The 17,823-nt window shown below is 42.1% G+C and overlaps 1 protein-coding gene across 2 annotated transcripts in view; it reads right to left on the reverse strand.

The window, feature by feature from the left end:
• Nucleotides 1–17,823, reverse strand: part of LOC126162584 (nuclear pore complex protein Nup214) — a 156,890-nt gene that overhangs the window by 10,754 nt on the left and 128,313 nt on the right. For both annotated transcript variants that reach the window (XM_049919180.1, XM_049919179.1), the window contains 2 exons: nt 14,657–14,815; nt 7,463–7,658 (listed from right to left, as the gene is read on the reverse strand). In XM_049919180.1, the coding sequence (XP_049775137.1) occupies nt 7,463–7,658; nt 14,657–14,815 (355 nt within the window). The remainder of the gene's footprint in view (nt 1–7,462; nt 7,659–14,656; nt 14,816–17,823) is intronic.

The following is a 17,823-nucleotide window of genomic DNA, read 5'->3' on the forward strand; positions in this document are numbered from 1 at the left end:
GGGCACAGGCGTGCACGCGGGGTTCAGGCTTTCGCGACCGACGGTTGCCTCGTCGGGGGGGAGGGGGGGGGGAGGGACGGGGGGATGTGGGTTTTGGGGGAGAGGGTGGGGAGTCGTTCCAGTCCCGGGAGCGGGGGGACTTGCCTTGGGGGGAGGGAGGGACGGGTGTGCGCTCGCGCACCCGCGCATGTCCGTCCGCGCGTGCACAGACACAAGCAGACATTTTGTCTGTGTATGTGTGGATGGATGTGTGTGGGTGTGCGAGTGTGTACCCGTCCTTTTTTCCCCATAAGGTGAGTCTTTCCGCTCCCGGGACTGGAGTGACTCCTTGCCCTGTCCCCTAAAACCCATATCCTTTCGTCTTTCCCTCTCCTTCCCTCTTTCCTGGCGAGGCGGCCGTTGGTTGCGAAAGCTTGAATTTTGTGTGTATGTTTGTGTTCGTTTGTGTGTCTGTCGACCTGCCAGCACTTTCATTTGGTAAGTCACATCATCTTTGTTTTTAAGTATATATATATATATATATATATATATATATATATATATATATATATATATATATATCTATCGAAGAGGGGGTCTATGTAGACCCCCCCCCCCTCACCCAATGGCTTGGTTTCCCCCTCTGAGGTGTCAGTGTTTGTTAGTGAATCAGTAAAGGATAAATACTTTATTTCAGTTTCTATAATAATGCGTGTCAAAACAAGATCCCAGGAGTAGACAACATTCCATTAGAACTACTGATAGCCTCGGGAGAGCCAGCCCTCACAAAACTCTACCATCTGGTGAGCAAGATGTATGAGACAGGTGATATACCCTCAGACTTCAACAAGAGTACAGTAATTCCAACCCAAAGAAAGCATGTGTTGACAGGTGTGAAAATTACCGAACTATCAGTTCACTAAATCACGGCTGCAAAATACTAACATGAATTCTTTACAGATGAATGGAAAAACTGGTAAAGTCAACCTCGGGGAAGATCAGTTTGGATTCTGTACAAATGTTGGAATACTTGAGGCAGTACTGACCCTACGACTTATCTTAGAAGATAGATTAAGGAAATGCAAACCTATGTTTCTAGCATTTGTAAACTTGGAGAAAGCTTTTGACAATGTTGACTGGAATACTCTCTCAAATCCTGAAGGTGGCAGGGGTCAACTACAGGGAGCAAAGAAAGGCTATTTACAATTTGTACAGAAACCAGATGGCAGTTACAAGAAATTCTGGGGATGAAAGGGAAGCAGCGATTTAGAATGGAGTGTGATAGTGTTGTAGCCTATCCTCAACATTATACAATCTCTATATTGAGCAAGTAGTAAAGGAAACAAAAGAAAAATTTGGAGCAGGAATTAAAATCCATGGAGAAGAGATTGTGAGATAACAGGCGAGTTGTGGCGCCCCGAAAATATTCTAAGTTCAGAGTTGCATGGCTGTACAGGCCGCTCGGCAAGCTGGGGCTCATCAGCAACCACATGGTGCCGAACATTAGCGAGAGCAAGAGCAGTAGCCCCAGTGCATGGTCCAGGCCGACCGCGTGGCTGGGATTTCCAGTTTGACGCTGTGGCGAAGACTGTGCTTCGTGTCGATGAAGGAGATTTGTATGCTGAGAATGCCAAAGATGGCAGACTTTGTGAAACCATAATGGCAGACATTCCACAGTTCATGTACAAATTAATAATAGCCAGAGGAATCATGATACCTTAAAAAAAACATGTACATTACTATTATTTGCACCATGATTCTGATGGTGTAATCAGATTTTCAATATCTATATTAGTTTAAAGTTTAGTATCTGACTGTAAATTATACAAGTAACATCCAGCAATGAATTTCCAAAATCTAAACGGTTCATCCGAATTTGTCAATCGACGTGTCTTTAGAAAGCTATTAGTGTAAACCTAAATTGGTATGAATTACAGCCATGTAACTTGAATAGTATATGAGTTATTGGAGGTCAAAGTGGCCAATTACTACTGATCGTGTCAGGCCATAAGTACTCCACAGTTACATGTAGAAACGGTAGCAGCATGCTTATAAATATATATTTATTCTTCTATGTCTTTGTTTATATCCGATATGTACTACTCATGAAGAAATTGGTCAAATATTTACTGTGTTTTAGAAAGCACAGAGACATATTGCTTTGGCAGGTAAAAGGTAAAACGCGGTTGACAGCCCGAGCATCATTTGCTAAAACCGCTGATAACTCAGACAGCAAACCCAAATGGGAACATAAAAGGTTAAAAGTGGACATTCTATCAGAAAGTGGTGGACAGTTAAAACTTGATTGCGATGTGTACAAAGTGGAGGGGTAGCGCCACTTATCAAATGACAATAGCTAAAAAGGCAGTGCCCACAGCCTAGTTAAACTGATCTCCTCCCAGCGGGAGGGTTGAGAGGGGGACGTCCAAGCTGCTGGGAGAGGCTTAATAAGCTGGAGCTTATGCCCATGAAGGGAGGACCACTGGCGATGCTAAAGGAACACCACCTCCTGACAGATGGCAACACAGAGATCATCGGAGGGAATACAGGAACTAGCGGGCTGAGTTACAAGGACTGCAGCCTTGGCAGCAGTGTCAGCAGCCTCATTTCCTGGTGGAACAACATGACCAGGACCCCACATAAACATCAAAGTGGCTCCACCTAGAGTGAGCAAGTGATAGTTTTCCTGGACCCGCGGCACTAAGGGCTGAGCAGTGTACAGTGCACATATACTTTAAAGGACGCTGAGTGAGTCTGAGCAGAGGACACAATCGAAAAGTCTGTGCCACCCGATGTACTCCGTGGCCTGAAACAGGGCAAAGAGCTCGGCTGTAAATACTGAGCAGTGTGCCGGAAGCTGATATCGTAAGATATAGATGCCAATGACGAAGGCACACCCAACCCCATGGTCAGTCCGAGAGCCATTAACATATACAAAGGTACTACGCGAAGTTCCAACCGAAAGCAATAGAGCAAGGCTGGAGTAGTGTCCTTGGGAAGCGAATGAAGGCCAAGATTAACATGGGCTGCTTCACGAAGCCAAGGAGGTGAAAGGTTCACACCCACCAGGAAAGTTGCAGGTAGTGTGAAGTTAAGCCGCCGTAGCAAGTGCCCGAAAGCGGACTCCAGGGGGTAACAGGGAAGAAGGGTGTGCCCATTACTGGCGAACAAAGGAATCATCGAAGGAGATGGCATAGGACAGGTGGCCATTCATGGCAGACAAATAGCATGCATAACTGCTGAAGAGAAAGTCACGGCAGTAGGACAGTGGTAGTTTAGCAGTTCCAGCATACAGACACTCAACCGGGCTAATGTAAAAGGTGCCAGTGGCCAAACGGATGCCACGATGGATAGTGTTGAGACGACATAAGGGGGATGGATGTGCAGACGCACACCACCAAGGTCCAGTTCTGAATAGGGCTACCAGGTAAGACACATAAGAGGACAAAGAGCGTTTCCTATTGAGCATGAGCCACAGGAATTTTGTAGTTTCAACGAACAGAAGGACAACAGGCTCAAGATGTAAAGATGGAGGGAGTAACCAATTGTGCCGCCAGAAATTCATACAGACAGTTTTGTCAGTGGAGAAACGAGAGCTATTCTCAGTGGTCCAGGAGTAAAGAGGATCAAGACATCTCTGAAGATGCTGCTCAGTGAGACAAGTCCATGGAGAACTGCAACACATGGCAAAACTGACAACAAAAATGGAGCCGGAGATGCCAGGCAGTAGACAGCCCATTGTAGGGTTAATGGCGAGCAAAGAGGATGACGCTCAGGACAGAACCCCGAGGCACACCTTTTTCCTGGATAAAGGTGTCCAACAAGGCAGAACCCACAAGCATCTTGAAAATTAGGTCTTTTAAAAATTCCTGAAGGAAACAGGGCAGGTGGCCACAGAAGCCCCACGTGTAAAGAGTACAGAGGATACCAATTCTCCGGCAGGTGACGTATGCCTTCTCCAAATCGAAAAACACGGCCACAGTCTGGGATATCCGTAGAAAACCATTCATGAGATGGGCAGACAAAGTAATGAGATGGTTAACTTCTGAATGACATACTCAAAATCCACACAGTGCATTCGTTAGTAAATTGCGAGACTCAAGCCACCATACCAGCCAGGCACGAATCATACGTTCCATCACCACGTGAATGCAGTTGGTGAGAGAGGTGGGGTGGCAGCTAGAAGGAAGGTTTTTGTCCTTACCGGACTTAGGTATGGATATGACAATGGCTTCAAGCCAAAGTCCGGGAAATATGCCCTTTGCCCATATGCAGTTGTACGTGTTAAGCAGAAAGTGCTTGCCCACAAGAGAAAGGTGCTGCAACATCTAAATGTGGACAGTGTCTGGCTCTGGGATGCAGGATTGGAATGAACTGAGAGCATGATCTAGTTCCCTCATAATAAATATAGCACTCCCGATTCTAAGAAGAGAAGGGTGTCGCCTGAGCCTCCTCCACTCGTTTCCGATGGAGAAAGACAGGGTGATAGTGGGAAGAGCTTGAAGCTTCCGCAACACTGGTAGCCCAAGGTGTTGTAAATAGCAATAGGGTCCACGATGACATCATCATCTGCAACTGTCAGGCCGGAAACAGGCAAATGGATCTTGGTCCCAGAGAGCCGTCGGAAGTTGGTCCATACAACAGAGGAAGGGGTGGAACTGTTCAAAGAACTAGTGAATGAAAGCCAGCTAGCTTTTTTGCTATCCCGAAGAACTCAACAGCACTCTGCATGCATCTGTTTATAATGAATGCAGTTCGCCATTATAAGATGACGATTAAAAACATGGAGAGCACATCTCTGTGTGCGAATTGTGTCACGGCATGCTTCAGTCAAACAAAGGGAGTGGGACATGGCGTGGTAAAGAGGAAGTGCGTGGAATGGAAGGTTCTGCAGCAGTAAGCATAACGTTTGTGAGATGTTCTACCTGGTCATCACAACTGGAGAAATCTTGTTCTTTGAAGGTCGGCAGGGAGCAGTAAAGCCACCAGTCAGCACTAGTAAGCTGCCACTTGGGTGTGCATGCAGGTGGGGTAGGAGTCAGTAAACTGACAGCACATGGGAAATGGTCGCTCGAGTACGTATCAAAAAGAGAACGGACCACTCAAGACGATGGGCTAGCTGGGCAGTTCAGAATAGGTGTGTGAGGAGTCAGAAAGGAAAGTGGGTGCTCCACTGTTAAGGCAGAAGAGGTTAAGTTGGTTAAGAAGACCAGCCAAGAGAGCACCTCTCTGACAGGTTCTGGGAGAACTCCAAAGGGGACGATGCGCATTTAAGTCACTGAGTAGCAGAAATGAGGGAGGTTGCTGCCCAATAAGCTGAAGAAAGTCTGCCCTGGTGACACAGAATGACGGTTGGGCATAAATGGCACAGAGGTAAAAGGTCAGATGTGGAAGAAAAAGGCGAACTGCAACAGCTTGAAGATGGGTAGTCAGGAAGATGGGTTGACTATGAATGTCATCCCATATGAGCAGCATGAAATGGAATGCTGAACTCAGGGGGAAGGTCAAAACGAACCGGGAAGAAATGTGAAAGCTCATAGCAGTCGTGAGGGTGCAATTTTGTTTGCTGAAGGCCTGCGATGCTAAAAGCAGCCATAAATCCCCCCTGTGGGACCGAAGGCCATGAACGTTCCATTGGAGGAGAGTCATGATAAGGAAGAGATGTACGGGGTGTCACCTCGGCAGCTGCCGATTGACAGCCTGCTCCATGGGGTCCATAGTAGCATCAGCTTGCTTGTGCTGTCAGTCTGTGGAATACAATGCTGAAAAACACTTAGTGGTGCGCACCGGCGACACGGGGGCCGTCTGGGCTAAGGTATCACGTGGCAGCACCGTCGAAGAGGATCTTTGAGTCGGCGAAGGAGACTTCTTTGAGCCTTTCCGGGTAGAGGAAGACTCGGGTGTTGTTTGGCTGGAAGGATGTAGGAAGTCTTCACGGGAGAACTATTTCTGTCCTTTCCAGCCTACCAGTTGTTTAGTTGGTTGTTTCGCCCCTTGAGGCAAGAGTTCAATGGTTTGCTGCACAGCTGGATGGGGGGGATGGTGATGCTACTTTCACACTGGGCAATTTCACAACCTCAGAGTTGAATCTGAGATCGCATGTCTGCGTGGCCATGTGCTTCATGGAGCAAGGAGTAACAAGAACAGAACTATAGGTGCCAGACGGGAGAATGCAGCATTTGCGACTAGCCAACAACTTGTGAACAACTGGGTAAGGCACATTTTCTTTACCTGGATCTCTTGGACAGGCCGCTCATCAAGATGCATGGGACAATCATGAGAGGAGGTGCCATGGCTGCGATTGCAGTTAACACAGCAGGGAGGAGGAGGAGGAGGAGGAGGAGGACAATTGCCCTCGTGCGCATCCCTACCACAGGTTGCACATTTAGCTGGGTGTTGACAAGACATTCTAGTGTGGTTGAAACAATAACACTGGTAGCAGTGTAGGCCAGACTGTGATAATTTCATAGCCTGCTTTGATCTTGGATGGAAGCATCATCATCGAAGGTAAGAAAAAGAGTGCGGTTGGGCACTATGGAGGTATTTACTTTTTTCATCGCCTGATGGACAGCAATGACACCCTGATAAGAGAGATACAACTGGATTTCAGCCTCAGACTGTCGAGCAGCCTAGTGTAAATAACACCACGGGAAGAGTTTAAAGCTCTATGGGCCTCGACATGAACAGGGTAGCCACGGAGAAGCGAGGCAGTAAGCAGTTGTTGTGCTTGAGAATCAGACATAGTCTCCAAAAGCATAGTGTCGTTCTGTAAATGAGAGCAGGATTTCACAGGGCCGGCAACTGCATCAACACATTTCTGAATAATAAATGGATTAACCGTGGCAAATGACTGACGGTCTTCAGTACGTGAGACCATGGGGAACTGCGGTGCAACGGGAAGTGTCTTTGAATTGTTAGCCTCATTATGTTAATGTTTCATAGATGTTGATTGTGAAGATGATTGGCTCATTGTGAGAAAATCCTCCAAGATTGCCAGCGTCTCCGATGGCATGCTCCTTCCAACTGGGGACCCCCTACACAAGGGGGTGCACCCACCTTAGGTAATTGTTCACACCTTCCAAACACCTGACAGAGGGATCAATTGGCAATTTGGGAAGGTTGCAGCTCAAGCAATCACCCAATTCGTTACAATGCTTGGTAATAACTGGTAGAAAATGTCTTTTTTATAAATGGTATATTATATTTAAAATGAAATCTGATATTAGCAGAACATTATCCTAAGAGATTCTAAAACCACCAAATTAATTATTGCCACACAAATACTGCAGCAAAGGTCAGTTACTATTACATTAGCATTAGGCTCCTTACACATGGACACTACATCTGTAACAATTACTGAGCTAACTAAAAATAATACAGTATCTGTATTGCCTTACCTAACACAGCTACCAGCATAGTTTGCAAGTAATATTCTCACAATAGGACAAAAATTAATTGCAACGGAATAACAAAAACAACTTACCCAAAACTGGTACTGCTACTACTGGAAAATGCTGGGGGGTTATTTGGAGATGTCTGTGTCCCTCCAAATAATGATGGCTGTGGTGAACCAAATCCAGGACTTTGACTGGCCAAATTTCCAAATGTCAATGTATTCTGAGAAGCTAAGCTTTCAAAGGTATTCGACTGCTGCTGTCCTGTAGGTGATGCTCCGAAACCTGGAGAAAAATTGCAAAGAAACCAATGCTGACATTCTTGACTTGGCTAATATATCATAAATATCCAGTGTGTTTTGCTCCTTTTTTTCAGCTATACAACACAACAAGAATCATACAAATAAAGACATATCACTCTCTTAAATTCTATTCACTAAAATTAAAAACTGGTTATGACTACATACTTAGAAATAACAAATACACTTACATAATATATTTTAAAGCAAATATCTCTCACCGTGTCTCCACCTCAAAAAACGATTTGCCATCTGTCCAGAATAAGATCACAAAATTCGCTGCATTTCATAGAAAACCACATTGAGGACAGAAAATCTCTTCTCTGTAGTAATCTACAGGGTGGCAGGATACTTTTAATTTGTTTACTGTAAGACAACTTAATTGTAGAAATTTGACTACACTTAGAGCTGAGAAAAATAGCCAGAGTAAGATACAGATGGACTATATAAAACACAAAATTTTCCTTATGTATCTTTGTCATGTCATCCAGATTCCTTTAGACAGTACATATAATAAAACTGTGGTGATTTACAGAAAAAGATGAGTTCCTCTTTGTATCAGTAAAATACAGGACAGTTTTCCTCACATTCTAATAGCACAACACACCATAATTTTGCTTTCTATCATATTCAGGTAGTGAAGGGAGACGAAAATTTAATGGTCATGGGTGACTAGAATTCGATAGTAGGAAAAGGAAGAGAAGGAAACGTAGTAGGTGAATATGGACTGGGGGAAAGAAATGAAAGAGGAAGCCGTCTGGTAGAATTTTGCACAGAGCATAACTTAATCATAGCTAACACTTGGTTCAAGAATCATAAAAGAAGGTTGTACACATGGAAGAATCCTGGAAATACTAGAAGGTATCAGATAGATTATATAATGGTAAGACACAGATTTAGGAACCAGGTATTAAATTGTAAGACATTTCCAGGGGCAGATGTGGACTCTGACCACAATCTATTGGTTATGAACTTTAGATTAAAACTGAAGAAACTGCAAAAAGGTGGGAATTTAAGGAGATGGGATCTGGACAATCTGATTAAACCAGAGGTTGTACAGAGTTTCAGGGAGAGAATAAGCGAACAATTGTCACAAATGGAGGAAAGAAATACAGTAGAAGAAGAATGGGTAGCTCTGAGGGATGAAGTAGTGAAGGCAGCAGACCATCAAGTAGGTAAAAAGACGAGAGCTAGTAGAAATCCTTGGGTAACAGAAGAAATATTGAGTTTAATTGATAAAAGGAGAAAATATAAAAATGCAGTAAATGAAGCAGGCAAAAAGGAATACAAATGTCTCAAAAATGAGATCGACAGGAAGTGCCAAATGGCTAAGCAGGGATGGCTAGAGGACAAATGTAAGGATGTAGAGGCTTATCTCACTAGGGGTAAGATAGATACTGCCTACAGAAAAATTAAAGAGACCTCTGGAGAGAAGAGAACCACTTGTATGAATATCAAGAGCTCAGGTGGAAACCCAGTTCTAAGCAAAGAAGGGAAAGCAGAAAGGTGGAAGGAGTATATGGAGGGTCTATACAAGGGCGACGTACTTGAGGACAATATTCTGGAAATGGAAGAGGATGTAGATGAAGACGAAATGGGAGATACAATACTGCGTGAAGAGTTTGACAGAGAACTGAAAGACTTGAGTCGAAACAAGGCCCCGGGAGTAGACATCATTCCATTAGAACTACTGACGGCCTTGGGAGAGCCAGTCCTGACAAAACTCTACCATCTGGTGAGCAAGATGTATGTGACAGGCGAAATAACCTCAGACTTCAAGAAGAATATAATAATTCCAATCCCAAAGAAAGTGGCTGTTGACAGATGTAAAAATTACTGAACAATCAGTTTAATAAGCCACAGCTGAAAAATACTAACGCGAATTCTTTACAGACGAATGAAAAAACTAGTAGAAGCCAACCTTGGGAAAGATCAGTTTGGATTCCGTAGAAATATTGGAACACATGAGGCAATACTGACCTTACGACTTATCTTAGAAGAAAGATTAAGGAAAGGCAAACCTACGTTTCTAGGATTTGTAGACTTAGAGAAAGATTTTGACAATGTTGACTGGAATATTCTCTTCCAAATTCTGAAGGTGGCAGGGGTAAAATACTGGGAGTGAAAGGCTATTTACAATTTGTACAGAAACCAGATGGCAGTTATAAGAGTCAAGGGACATGAAAGGGAAGCAGCGGTTGTGAAGGGAGTGAGACAGGGTTGTAGCCTCTCCCCGATGTTAATCAATCTGTATATTGAATAAGCAGTCAAGGAAACAAAAGAAAAATTTGGAGTAGGTATTAAAATCCATGGAGAAGAAATAAAAACTTTGAGGTTCGCCGATGACATTGTAATTCTGTCAGAGACAGCAAAGGACTTGGAAGAGCAGTTAAATGGAATGGACAGTGTCTTGAAAGGAGGATATAAGATTAACATCAACAAAAGCAAAACGAGGATTATGGACTGTAGTCGAATTAAGTCGGGTGATGCTGAGGGAATTAGATTAGGAAATGAGACAATTAAAGTAGTAAAGGAGTTTTGCTATTTGGGGATCAAAATAACTGACGATAGTCGAAGTAGGGAGGATATAAAATGTAGACTGGCAATGGCAAGAAAAGCATTTCTGAAGAAGGGAAATTTGTTAACATCGAGTATAGATTTAAGTGTCAGGAAGTCATTTCTGAAAGTATCTGTATGGAGTGTAGCCATGTATGGAAGCGAAACATGGACGATAAATAGTCTGGACAAGAAGAGAATAGAAGCTTTCCAAATGTGGTGCTACAGAAGAATGCTGAAGATTAGATGGATAGATCCCATAACTAATGAGGAGGTATTGAATAGAATTGGGGAGAAGAGGAGTTTGTGGCACAACTTGACAAGAAGAAGGGACCGGTTGGTAGGACATGTTCTGAGGCATCAATGGATCACAAATTTAGCATTGGAGGGCAGCGTGGAGGGTAAAAATCATAGAGGGAGGCCAAGAGATGAATACACTAAGCAGATTCAGAAGGACGTAGGTTGCAGTAAGTACTGGGAGATGAAGGAGCTTGCACAGGATAGAGTAGCATGGAGAGCTGCATCAAACCAGTATCAGGACTGAAGACCACAACAACAGCATCATATTTAACAGTTTGAGATCACCATTTTTTCCTTCACAAGCTAGATAGTCTCCAAATGTCTAAGAGCACATCAGTCCTGAAACCAATTACATGCAAAAAATTTGGCAGTCTTTGAGTGTCATATGAAAACTGTTACTGACAGTGATTGTGGTTATCCTTTTGACATAAAATGTTAAATATCTGTAAACCTCTGAATATGTTGCATCACAAGCAGCAGGAACCTGTCCTAAGAATATGGTTTATTATAATAAACTGTAAAAATTATGCGTAGCACTATACACTCTAACAGTGCCTAGAGTAACTGCAATAAACCAGTAAATACTTATCCCATGGAACTGATTAAACACAATTGTTACAGCAAAGAATGAATTACATTTAACAGACAAAAGCTAACAGAGGAGGAAACAAAAACAGAATTTCTGTAATCAGAGCAAAATAATACAAATTCAAAATGAGGAAATGCTGGAGTAAGTCTAATAATGAATAAGAAAGTAGATGTAGATAAGTTACTACGAACAGCACAGAGAGCGCATTATTTTAGCCAAGTAGAACACAGTAGTAAAAGTGTATATGCAACTAGCTCCACAGATGATTAAGAGACTGAAAGAATATGTGATTAGATCAAATAAATTTTCCAGTTAGTTACATAAGGCAAAAATTTAATTGTGATGGAGGACTCTAATTCCACAGATGGAAAAGGAAGAGAAGGAAAAATAATAGGAGAACACGGTGCAAGCACGAGGAACGAAAGGCAAGGCCACTTGTAGAATTCTGCACAGAGTATAATCTGCTCATCGTTATCACCTGCTTGTGAATCATACAGAAAAAGTTCTATACGTGAAAGAAATATGGAGATACTGGAAGGTTTCAGACTCATTACATAATGGTAAGACAGTGATTTCGAAAATAGATTTTAAACTGTACTACATTTTCAGGGGCAGACACGGGCTCTGACGATAATTTATTGTCCACGAATTGCAGATCTAAACTGAAGAAATTAGAAAAAGGTTGGAATTTAAGCAGATGGGACCTGTATAAATTTAAAGAACCAGAGGTTGTTGAGAGCTGCAGAGAGAGCATCAGGCAATGAATGACAAACAGGGGTGAGGAACACAACAGAAGACAAATGGGTAGCCTTGAGAGCTGAAATAATGAAGGGAGCAGAGCATCAAATAAGCAAAAAGACAACATTTAGTAGAAATCCTTTGATAACACACAAGTAATGAATTTAATTGACAAAAAGAGGAAATATACAAATGCAGTTAATACGGCAGGTGAAAGGAAATACTAATGTCTACGAAATGAGATGGTCAGCAAGTGTAAAATGGCAAAGCAGGACTGGCCACATGATAAATGCAAGGATGTAGAAGCACAAACAACTATCAGAAAGATATAGGCTGCGGACAGGAAAATTAAAAGATAAGCAGCTGAATGAATATCAGGTGCACAGATGCAAGCCAGTACTAAGCTACGAAGGGAAAGGTGGAAGGGATATATAGGCTGGCTGTAAAAAGGAAGTAAACTTGAAGGCAGTTTAATAGAAAGGAAAGAGGAAGTACATAAACATGAGAGAGAAGCTGCAATACTTCGAGAAGAATTTGTCAGAGTGCTGACAAACATACAGCAATATATGTCCCACGGACTTACATGACATTCCCTCCAAATTATTGAGTTCCTTGGAGGAGCCAACCGCAACAAAACTATTCCACCTGGTACGTAAGATGTACGAGACAGGCAAAATACCGTAAGACTCGAGAAGACATCCAAAGAAATTAGAGCCAACAGGTGTGAATACTACCAAACTACCAGTCTTTGATTATTGCTGGAAAATAGTGACACTAATTATTCACAGAAAAATTGAAAAGCTTGTAGAACCCAAACTCGGTTCCAGAAATATGTCATAATGCATGAGGCAATACTTGACTGGAAAACACCCTTTGAAATTGTGAAGGTGGCAGGGATAAAATACAAGAAGAGAAAAGTTATCCACAACCTGTACAAAAACCAGACTGCAGTTCTAAGAGTCAAAGGTAATGACTGGGAAGCACTGACTGAGAAGGGAATGGGGTAATGTTGTAGCACATCACCAATGTCATTCAATTTGTACATTGATCAAGCAGCACAGGAAGCGAGAATAAAATTGGAGAGTGAATTATAGTTCCGAGAGGAGAAATAAAACACAGATTTGTCAATGATGTAATTCTGAAGAGAAGACAAAGACCTTCAAAGAGCCACTGAATGCAGTGGGTAGTGTCTTGGAAAGATATAATATGAATGTCAACAAAGGTGAAACAAGGGCAATGGAATGTACTTGAATTAAATCAGATGATGCTGAAGGAATTAGATAAGGAAATGATACACTAAAGGGATACAATGGGTTTTAGTATTTTAACAGCAAAATAACTGATGATGGCCTAAGTACAGACAATATAAAATGCTGACTCACTACAGCCTGAAAAGGTTTCCTGAAAAAGAAGAGTTTGTCCAGTAACATAAAGCTAAGTGTTGGGAATTCTTTTCTGAATGTATTTGCCTGGAGTGTAGCCTTAAACTAAACGTGGATGATAACCAATCCTAACAAGAAGAGAATAGAAGCTTTTGGAAAGTGATGCCACAGAAGAATGCTTATGAGAAGATGGGCAGATCAAGGCATTAACGAAGAGATATTCTATCGAACTGGAGAGAAAAATTTTCAACAACTTGACTAAAAGAAGGGATCAGTTGATAAGACAAATCCTGAGGCATCAAGGAACATTCAGTTTGCTAATGGATAGAAGTGTAGGGTCGTAAAAATTGTAGAGTGTGCCCAATGGATGAATACGGTAAGCAGGTTCACATGAATATAGGTTGCAGTTATTATTCAAAGAAGAAAAGGTTTGCACATGATTAAGTAGTGCAGAGATTGCAACAACACACATTACTATGTACAGAAACAGCTGTAGTTTCAGATACTTTCTTGAAACTTCCTGGTAGATTAAAACTGTGTGCAGGACTGAGACTCAAACTCACGATCCTTGCCTTTTGCGGGCACAGCTCTACTTCCACCAGTACCTCATCTCCTACCTTCCAAGCAACACAGAAGCTCTCCTGCAGAACTTGCAAGAATAGCACTCCTGGAAGAAAGGATAATGTGGAGATGTGGCTTAGCCACAGCCTGGGAGATGTTTCCAGGATGTAATTTTCACTCTACAGCGAAGTGTGGGCTGAAATTTGGAAGATATGAGCTAAGGTACTGGCGGAAGTAGAGCTGTGAAGACAGGTCATGAGTTGTTTTTGGGTAGCTCAGTTAGTAGAGCACCTCCCCACAAAAGACAAAGGTCTCCCATTCAAGTCTTGGTCTAGAACGCAGTTTTAATCTGCCAGGAAGTTTCATATAAATCCACATTCTGCTGTAGGGTTAAACTTCATTCTAGATTCTTTCTTTTCTTTTTTAATTTAATTTTTGAACACCCTGGAATATCTAAATTTATGCAGACAGGTATTGGTAACTATTGTACATGGGTGGCAGAGGCTTCATGTAGATACACCAACCCCTAGTACAGAACGAATAACAATGCCTTCTTTGATGTTCACTAACATACTTCATTTAAAACTGTGCTTGTAATTTTGCTTTAAGAATCATAATAATTAAACCTACTTTTAAAATCAGTAATATGAGATATGAACGCTTAACAAATCTCCCCTCTCAACAACCCTATTAATGCTTTACTAATCTTGGCAAATTTCTTCGGAAACAAAGTTTCTTATCTCGTTACTGCTTATTGTAAAGTGATTTCATCTTCCAAAGATGATTGTTTCATTACTTTTTGTAATTGGTTGCCCCCCCCCCCTTTCCCTGCACACACACACTCATAAACTTACTTACTTGGACTTGCTGCTGCAGGAGAACCAAATACTCTGTTTGCACTGCCAAATGTAGGTGAACCCCCAAAGGTTGGAGCACCTCCAAATGTTGGTGGAGAACCAAAGCCAGCACTGCCCCCTGGGCTTCCAGCACCAAAAACTGGTGCAGATCCAAATCCACCTACAAACAAGTCAGACTGATAAAAAAATGGCAATATATAAAGATGGAAAACATTTTCAAAACATATAGAGAGAAACAATCTGATTCAACCTGCATTGTCACCTACGCAGTAAATCAATACTGACTCAAAAAGCACTGTATGACCTGATACAGTATGAAAAGTCTATATTGCAGTCCTTCATTTGTCACTAACAAACATTTCACATGCTGTCTAAAATAAGGATAAACAAATAATGTTTGAACCCAAGAGTAAGAAATCATCTGCAAGTATACAATTAATGCATGAAGTATTCTCCAGGTTAACAATACCACATTCAGTTTCAGATAAAGCATGCTGGGTAGAAGACACAAGGCATGACAATAAATTAAACAATGAAAAAATTACTGCTTGGAGAGGACACTACATCAAACATCTGATTCTCTGTGTTACTCCCTCTGCTGTTAACATATTGGAAAGAATGACACTTCTGCCACCACAGTGTCTGTCTGTTTTTAGAATAATTTAATTATCTGTCACATTTAAAACATTACCACAAAACTTCATATTCTGTTATCCTACATTCTATAATAGCTATGATGATCTGTACCCAGCTTGTTGCAGATATTTCTCTATATTCCTTACTGTGTGTCAATAAGTGTTGCACCAAACAGAGGAAATCAAAATAAATCAGAGTTCATAGGGAGTACACCCTACAAACAGGTTAATTCTAACTAAAAACAGCAACCAGCTACTGTTAATAAGGTGTTATTAGGAACAAACAGCAGCATTACCAATTTTGAACTGACTGGTTCACCTTCAAGCAGCAGGCATAATGAAATTTTAAATGTGAACAGCCACCTGAAGCTGAACCTGTTGGTTTGAAAATACTAACAGCACTATTTTCTCCTAATGAGTAGCACTATCAACAGTGGCTAAGATTGCCTTTTCTCCACCAGAAGCACTGACGTGCCTTAAAGTTCATTATATAGTGGTCCCATCCACAGATGAATTTTTCACTTTTGCCCTCTTTCAAATGGTTTCATAAAAGTATCTGCAGTTGTTCGATTATTTTGCAGTGCGAGCATGTTTGTCAGAAAATTTCTGTTGTATTTCATGGGAAGAAGGCAGAATCAAATCACAATAACAGTTTTACCACATTATCCATTAGTCTGGTGCCAAACACAATGTTAATCAACACCACCTAATGCTTCCATATGTAAGAAATCACACACCAAAACTAAAAATAAGAGCAGGGAAAAATCACAGGAAGTTACAGCAGTAGAGTTCCGTACCAAGACAGAGGAAGCAGCTGGTCTACAAACAATGAGCATGAAACAATTTGTTGGTTAGTTGGTTTAAAGGAGGGGAAGAAGGGACCAAACTGCAAGATCATGAGTCCCTTGTTCCCAGCAAAATAATTACACAAGGGAAAGAAGAAAAGAAGGGAGACATACAGCACAATAACAAGAGAATGGATGAACCAGAAGAACAACCAACACTACTATGGACAAAACAGGAAAATAAAACCACAGAGAGAAGCAAGAAGCAGATAGAAGGGATAAAAACAAGAGAGCAGATGACCGTGGCTGGCCAACCACGAGAATAAAAAGGAAAAGCCAGTCACTTTGCGACACATTAAAACATCCAGCCTAAAAGCATTAGAGTGGAGAACACAAAGGGACAAAGGACATGCACAAAAACTTATAAAGAATGATAAAACCCACCGTCACGTACAAAACAAAAAACTAAATTAGCCGATGAGGCATTGTCAGTCAAAATTAACGGCAAAGAGTCCGGTAACTGAAGAGTCCATCGCAGGGCAGCCAGATACTGACAGCTCACCAAGTTATGGGCCACTGTCAGCCAGATGCCGCACCGACACTGAGGTGGGTCAGCACGGCACAGGAGGTAGCCGTGTGTCACACAAGCGTGGCCAATGTGGAGCCTACAGAGAACCACAGATTCTCTGCGAGAGGCCCTCGTGGAGGTCTTCCACACATTTGTAGTCTCCTTAATGGCACGCAGCTTGTTGTGCTTACTGAGGTTATGCCATTCCGTCTCCCAAAGATGCAAAACCTTGTAGCATAGTACAGGGCGTTTATAAATGAACATCGAGGCTTTAACACTTTATAATATTTATTACATTAAACTTACAGTTGTAAATGATACGTCAAATGAAAGAGCAACTCAAACAGTTTTATCAAGAATCTTATAAATGTTCAATGTGAGCACCATTTGTCACACGGCACGCATCAAGTCTATAGCCGAGTTCTTAGCAAACATTGACAGGGCTTCATCAAGGATCATATGTACGTGCCTCCACTACCACCAGACCTCCCTGAATTAAGAAACCGCATTGAAGCTGCTGTTGCTACAATCACTGAGGACACACTTATCAACATTTGGGAAGAACTCGGCTATAGATTTGATGTACGCTGTGTGACAAATTGTGCTCACATTGAACATTTATAAGGTTCTTGGTAAAACTGTTTGAGTTGATCTTTCATTTGACATGTCATTTATAACCGTAAGTTTAATATAATACATATTATAAAGCATTAAATCCTCGATATTCGTTTATAAACAGCTTGTACTGAACGCAGGTCAGTTGCAGAGAAGCCGATATACATAAGCGGTTTCCACGTGGCCTGTCGGTAAGTTCATTGCCTGGGATTCTGACATGACCTGGGGTCCAGACAAATACCACTGAATGACTGGACCGTTCTAGGGCATAGGTGGACTCCTGGACAGTTACTACCAAAGGATGAAGAGGGTAGCACTGGTTGATAGCTTGTAGGCTGCTCAAAGAGTCACTACAGAAAAGAAATGACTCCCCAGGGCATGAACGGATGTGCTCAAGAGCACGAGATATAGCAATGAGCTCGGCAGTGAAAACACTGCAGCCATTGGGCAAGGAATGCTGTTCAATATGTCCTCCATGGACATACGCGAAGCCGACGTGTTCATCAGCCATCAAGCCGTTGGTGTGGCCTCGGTACATGTCAAGAATCGAGAGGAGGTTGCAGCG

The sequence above is a fragment of the Schistocerca cancellata genome, chromosome 2 (assembly GCF_023864275.1).
Source record: "Schistocerca cancellata isolate TAMUIC-IGC-003103 chromosome 2, iqSchCanc2.1, whole genome shotgun sequence".
Classification (NCBI taxonomy): Eukaryota; Metazoa; Arthropoda; class Insecta; order Orthoptera; family Acrididae; genus Schistocerca; species Schistocerca cancellata.